The following is a 6943-nucleotide window of genomic DNA, read 5'->3' on the forward strand; positions in this document are numbered from 1 at the left end:
ACTGACTAGAAAAAATCTTTTTCTTCTCCATCTTATATGGCCTTTTCACCTCCCAACTGGAATATTCTAGGCAGTGTTAATTAACACTGGCTAGAATATTCCAGTTGGTATTTGTAAGTATTCGTTAATGTTTTTCCTTTATATATTTTGGTGTTGGTGTATTCGTGTTAGAAGCTACTTAATAAAAAAAAAACCTTCCATATTATTTAACACATTTACAACTTAATACCATTTCAAACAAGATATTTACATATTATTTTAATGACATGTTCATTGAGTGGGGACAAGAGAGTAAGAATATGATAATACAGTGGAATGTTAATATCGGAGAGGTCAGATAGGAAATCTGGATAAAAATAATTTGTGGGCATAAAAAAAAGAAAGGTTTTAAGTCATTTTCCTCAAACTGACATTTGCACATGGCCGGGTCCCGTACATGTATTCTTAACAGGTGAGAACCATCACAGTAGTGCCCAATGCACATGTTGCATATGGAGGATGTCTCAAAATTGTTCAGAATCATTTTGTAAAACCAAAGGGCTTTATTTCTTCATTTGGTTTCAGTTGGAAAAAATGTCTGCCCTTGGCTTGGGAGGAGACAACTCAATATTCTTGCCGTGTGTGAAGTTGCTTTCCCTTCATCATAACGAGGAGATCACCCAGTGGTAGTAAATAACAATATAGGTAGGATCCCGGAATGGACCACTTCCTTTTCTAACGTGTCCACTTTATAATTTTCCGGAAATACCACAATGGCTAGGAACCCAAGACATAACAATGCTTTTATCAGACGCCTCTGATAACGAAAAAATAAAACTAGTCTACACCCCCAAGATCTAAGTTCACTGGGTTATTTGATTTTAGGATAATAAGGCCATTAAAAGAAGAAGAAAAATCAGTAATAAACAATAACAAGTATTTTGTTTTTTGTTCATGTATTATCTGTGTATTCTGTATGATGTGATAATTTCGTAGTTTGTGGTTGTCACTGTCAGAATTCGTTTGACGCTCTCCCTAATTCTTAAAGTAAAACCTTATATAAAATGTAGTGATTGTTTAATAAATAAAATAAAAATATTGAGATTATAATAACAAAGTTTAAATAATACGGTATTGATTTCTGGAGTTCCATTTGTAGCAATTGGGGAAATTTATTATAAAAAAAATTAACCCCTCTGAACAATGCCGTCTTTAGACAACAAACGCAAAGCCGAAGAATTTTCCCTCGTCAGCGCTAATAAAAGAAATAGAAATGAATTATCTGTCGTCGGGAGCAGAGAAAAAGCGGTGATCACGGCGGGGGTACTTGAAAATACATATTTTGGAAATATTAAGATTCTTATGCTGACAATAAACTAATTTGTGAAACTTTGATTGCAGTCTCAGATCCCGAGAACTTCTGGATTGTTTGCTCCTATAATGCTCTTGGAAGGTCATCAAGGTGAAGTGTTTTCTTCTAAATTCCACCCCGAGGGTCAGCACTTGGCTTCATCTGGCTTCGATAGGCAAATCTGTACGTTTTTATTTAATTATTTCCCCATTTCCTCAGTTCAATTTATTTTATTCCGAAAGTAAAATATGTTAATATTTTGTTTTAGTTCTGTGGACTGTGTATGGCGAGTGTGAAAATGTAAGTGTTATGTCTGGACACACTGGAGCAGTAATGGAGCTTCAATTTTCACCAGACGGATCTAACCTTTTCACATGCTCTACAGACAACACACTTGCTATCTGGGATGTACCAACGTCTCAGCGCATAAAGAAATTGAAAGGACACACTGGATTTGTCAATTCAATTCAAGGTATTTCGTTTAGTTCCTAACTTATGAAACATACGACACAGCTGTGACAAATACGGGGTCTGCTAGAATGATCTACATATTTTGAAACATTAATACAAAGATATGTCAATTATCGTAATTTATATTTTATCATACTGGAAGAAAGAACACAGTTTGCTATTTGGTTTTCATATTGACATAATTTAGATAAATAAATAATGCAGTCTAAATGCCTGCCCTCGAGAGGTCTCCTCGTGAAGTCTCACCCTGAAAATTTTTCATAACTCGCCTTGAGTCATCGCTTCTAGTATCGCTGCGATTGCAAGATGAATATCATCCTTTAGTTTGTCAGTTGTCTGTATGGCTTTTGTTTAAAGACTTCCGCCTTCCATAATATGATTTTCCTGCTAGGTATTCTTCCATGTTGGGCTACTCAAAATGCTGACAAAACTATTGCGTGGCTGTGACTGAGTGGCTATTTTAAAAAATAAGTTTAAATTTTAATCGCACGAAGCTTACCATTTCACGTCATGATGGAAACTAAAATGGCAAATGTTCGAGAAGTCAAAACAATACCTAAGCTTTGTCCATAGCCAACAGCGCTTCCGCGCCGCCAATTTTAAAATGGTTAGATCATTCTGCCAGACACTGTATAAATAAATATTGCTATGGCCATAAGTCGGGTTGTGACACTGTGCTTGTGTTACGGACTCCTGACCAGTTATCATGGCTGGACAAGAATAATAAAATATTGCAGTGTAGAACCACCTTCAAAACCATTATTTCATGTCCACCGTGGCAGAAATCGAACCCAGGACCTCAAGCATGGTAGGGCGAACACGCCAATCACTGTACTACAAGGTGAACTTATCTCCACTCGACTTCCATTTTATCTGAGAGTAGTCATCTAGTTGAAATCACTCATCCAGGGTTCTGGTTCTATTTCACACTCAGAACTGTATTCATTACCCGCCTGGGCATTGAAATTTGGATAACATGCAAACATGTAATTTTGATATGAAACTTATATAAAATGTACACAAAATTGTTTAAATTTGAACAAATGTTATATTAATATTTTAACCAAATTTTGGTGTAGAAAATATACAATATACATATTAATAAAAGTAACCTTCATTTAGATTAGCCATACTCAACCTGCAGCCCGCGGGCCGCATGTCGCCTGTAACACATTTATTATCAGGAATGTGATGAAAAAAAACACTTGCTTTCAATGTTTTTAATATTTTGAGATACTCACGAACATTCATCGCTCGGTGATGAGACGTAAAAAAAAACATGTAGGAAAATATGCTTTTGTTAATGTTTGAACTGGTATTGGTTGGTATGCTGATAAGCGATAAGTATTATTAACATTCTGTTTTAGTTACACTATATATCAAGTGCCAGGGCTGAAACAGGTTTCAACCAATACTGTTTTCTCTATATTATTTTTTTTCTTCATATCTGTATAATGTTGCGGCCCGCGTAACTTAGTACACATATGCATGTGGCTCGAAGAAAAAAAAGGTTAAGTATGGCTGGGTTAGACAATCTATTAAGATTAGAAATAAGTAAAGTCATGAACCAAAAACTTCCCTAATAAATAATCAATTAAATTTTAAATACTTTTAGGTAACAGGAGAGGTCCCCAAATGTTGGTATCAGGTTCAGATGATTCGACCATTAAGATATGGGATACAAGAAAAAGAAATATTGTGAGCTCGATGAACAGTAATTATCAAGTATTGGCTACCACTTTCAATGACACATCGGAACAGGTTATCACTGGCGGCATTGACAATGACATCAAAGTCTGGGATTTGAGAAAAAATGAAATTGTTTACCGGCTAAGAGGTCACACAGATACTGTCACAGGTAACTTTTAAATTTTATTTTAAAAATGTAATTGTTTTGAAATTACATTTACTTCCTTTTAACTCTTTATGGTGACATATTGGTTGAAAGATGATGCGTCTTAGTTTCAGAGTCAATATTTGTTTTAAGTGAAGTTTTCATTTAAAATAAGTAATCAATTTTAACCCTGTCAGAACTCACTCTTGGGGTCCATTGAGCTAACCATTTCATCATAAGTTAGACATCAATAACTACTTAACTCTTAATAAATTATCCCAAATCATTCATTATACAAGCCACAATCAGTCAGAAAGACCCAGGTTCAAATCTTTATGCACATAATGCTTATTTTTCCTTCTTTCTTCTTCAGCCTTACTCTCTCCACTGCTGGATAAAGGCATCTTCCAAACATTTCCACTCCTTTCTATCTTCCACTTTCTTCATCCATGTTTTACCGAATATCGAGGTAATGTTGGGCCATCTTTTTCATCTTGGTCTACACTTTATTATTCTGGGTGCCTGTCTGGATGACCTGTCATCTTTTTGTCTCGCCAGCGCCCTGTCCACTGCTATTCTCCTGTTCGGCGCCTAATTTTCCCATTTCTTACTCTATTAGTGCTTATTTACTTGTAATTTATTAAATACATAGTTATTTCAGTGTTTTTTATCTCTTTTTTATGTGAAGTTCAATTTATTTAATTGTAATTCTTTTTGACTTTTTACTTTCTTATATATTTCAGGTCTTGCGTTGTCTCCTGATGGGTCATATGTGCTGTCTAATTCCATGGATAACTCATTGAGGGTTTGGGACATCAGACCATTTGCTCCAGCCGAGAGATGTGTTAAAATTTTTGTTGGACACCAACATAATTTTGAAAAAAACCTTTTGAGATGTGCTTGGTCACCAGATGGTTCGAAGGTATGTTTAATTTGTCTTTATGTTAGAAAATTTTCAATTCAATTCATAGCAGTCCCCATGGTGGCTGTACATAATACATTTTACTGGCCGGGTTTCCGGGTTTGATTACCAGTGAGATTAGAAAATAAATTAGATTTTGTACAATCCTAGGTGTTCTGTGATATAATAAATTAGGCCTCCTACCTGTTTTGGAGCACGAAAAAAAACCAAACATATTTTTTTTTATAAAAGGCAAAAATAGTACATATAAATCACAAAATAGTTCAATTCTAATAGCGTAAAATATTTCCCGTTTCCTGGTGACAATTATTTTAAAATATCACCTATCAATATTTTGTATAAACAGTTTTTATAATTGGTCCACATTGAAGGATAGAAAATGTATTAATAAAGTTCAAATACACCCTGTTTTCTAACAAATCGAACGGCTTTTATATGAGTCATTCTAAGGCATTCAAGAATGGTAAATATGGACTGTCAGTTAGAGGAGATTATTCGCTACCAATGATGGAAATATCTTATTTGTAATGATAATTTGTTGCAGGTTACTGCCGGATCAGGTGATCGTTTTGTGTATGTATGGGACACAACTTCACGAAGGATTATGTATAAACTCCCTGGTCATAATGGAAGTGTAAACGATGTCAGTTTCCATCCCAAGGAGCCCATAATTCTATCTGCATCGAGTGACAAGCAGCTTTATTTAGGAGAAATCGAAGCATAGTTATAATTTAATAATAGTACCCATCATTATATCTTAATTAATAAATTTAACTGATTATATGTGTTTTTTATTATTATTATTGTTCAAATAAATTATAATTTTTTTATGCATATATTTTTTTCACAGCGGGCCAGGGGTTCAGTTAAGCACAGAACACCCAGGCTTGAGGAAAATCGAGAATCCAATCCCAAAGTCTGAGACTAGTCATCGGAACAATGAAGTCCTATCCAATTAACGCTTTACAGGTAGAGGCTTCTGATGCCCCACTCGGAATGAGAAGACAGTATTTGGCAGATAGGTTTTTACTAAAATGCTCTGTTGAAAAAAGTAACCTACTCATCAAAAAAGTAAAATTTCTCCCTGACATCATCCTTTTGGTTCCATAAACCGCCCCCTTTTCAAGTCAACAGTTTTAATTTTTACAAATCTTTTGAATTTAACATTAACCCTAAAGACCTTCTTCCCCTTTATCGTTTTCCATTTTATGTTTCTATATACGCCCCAAATATTGAACTCACATTCGGAGTTGAAAGCCACCTACAGCCCCGGTGTACATTCAACCGTATTCGGTTGTCAAGATGGATAGGTTGGAAAATTATCTACACTGATGTATCTCGGTCAGATTTGTCATCTCACACGGGTGCGGCCATATATTGTGAAGACGACGACTCTCAAAGATTGTACAAATTGCATAATAATGTATTTGTATTTACAGCGGAATGTATTGCGATCCGAGAAGCTGTCAAGTACTCTTCAAGCTAACGATATAGCAAGTTTCTTATGCTGTCGGATTCTCTGAGTGCCTTAAAAAAATCAAATGCCCCCATCTTCTAATCCCGAGAACGAGCTCTACATGGAAACTCGATTTTATCTTTCTTTATTAGGGGTGTCCAATAAAAGCATTGTTATGTCCTGGATCCCTAGCCATTGTGGAATTCCCGGTATCAAAAAGGTGGACGCGTTGGCAAAGGAGGTGGTTCGTTCCGGGGACCCTGCCTATAGTAATTTCCTACCACTAGGTGATCTCGTTATGACAAAGGAGAAGCAACTTCGCACATGGCAAGAATATTGGGTAGCCTCCTCCCAAGCCAAGGGATGACACCTTTTCCAATTGAAACCAATTTCAAAGTGATTCTGAACAAATTTGAGAAATCTTCTATTATTAATTATATATGCGCATTGAGAATTATTGTAATTGTTCTTATTTATTCATAATCCTTGTCCGGGACTCGGCGCGAATGTCAGCTTGAGGAAAAAGATCTAAATCATGTTTTTTTTGGATGCCCCATAAATGATTGTTATCCTGAGTTCCTATCCGACCTCTCTGATATCAGCGTCTAATTCCCTACTCATATTTTAACTCTCTTGTCCCAACCCAATAAACGTATATTAAAATTTTTATCTAAATATGTAGTTTTAAATGGTATGAAGTTTTAAAAAACTGTATGTAATTTTAAATACATGTATGTATAAAGTACTAACAAATGTGTAAATATTTAAATAAGTAAAATATCAAACTCGACACTGGCCAGAACCCCAGTTAGGGGGGAAAAAAGACAAAAAAAAACTAAGAAGAAGAAAATATTATTTAAATTTGAATAAAATCTTATGATCAGATTTTAAAAAATATTTACGGAAATTATCAACAGTGTACACGTAATA

General features: G+C 35.0%; 1 protein-coding gene across 1 annotated transcript; it reads left to right on the plus strand.

The window, feature by feature from the left end:
* Positions 1–953: 953 nt before the first annotated feature.
* On the plus strand, positions 954–5338 carry LOC148278543 (U5 small nuclear ribonucleoprotein 40 kDa protein). Its single transcript, XM_088231247.1, has 6 exons — positions 954–1302; positions 1381–1513; positions 1599–1802; positions 3417–3659; positions 4379–4557; positions 5102–5338. The coding sequence occupies exons 1-6, from the start codon at positions 1183–1185 to the stop codon at positions 5279–5281; spliced, it is 1059 nt and encodes a 352-aa protein (XP_088087373.1). The 5' UTR covers positions 954–1182; the 3' UTR covers positions 5282–5338.
* The last annotated feature ends 1605 nt before the right edge of the window (positions 5339–6943 follow it).

Source organism: Micrasema longulum, unplaced genomic scaffold (genome assembly GCF_059751315.1).
Source record: "Micrasema longulum isolate JH-2025_06_02 unplaced genomic scaffold, ASM5975131v1 h1tg000862l, whole genome shotgun sequence".
Taxonomy (NCBI): domain Eukaryota; kingdom Metazoa; phylum Arthropoda; class Insecta; order Trichoptera; family Brachycentridae; genus Micrasema; species Micrasema longulum.

Excerpts from the sequence above, each read along its gene's own strand:
- LOC148278543 (XM_088231247.1), top strand. The coding sequence starts at position 1,183 with ATGCCGTCTTTAGACAACAAACGCAAAGCCGAAGAATTTTCCCTCGTC. Across the intron at positions 1,303-1,380 it reads AAGCGGTGATCACGGCGGGG|TCTCAGATCCCGAGAACTTC; the intron begins GTACTTGAAAAT and ends CTTTGATTGCAG. Across the intron at positions 1,514-1,598 it reads TGGCTTCGATAGGCAAATCT|TTCTGTGGACTGTGTATGGC; the intron begins GTACGTTTTTAT and ends ATTTTGTTTTAG.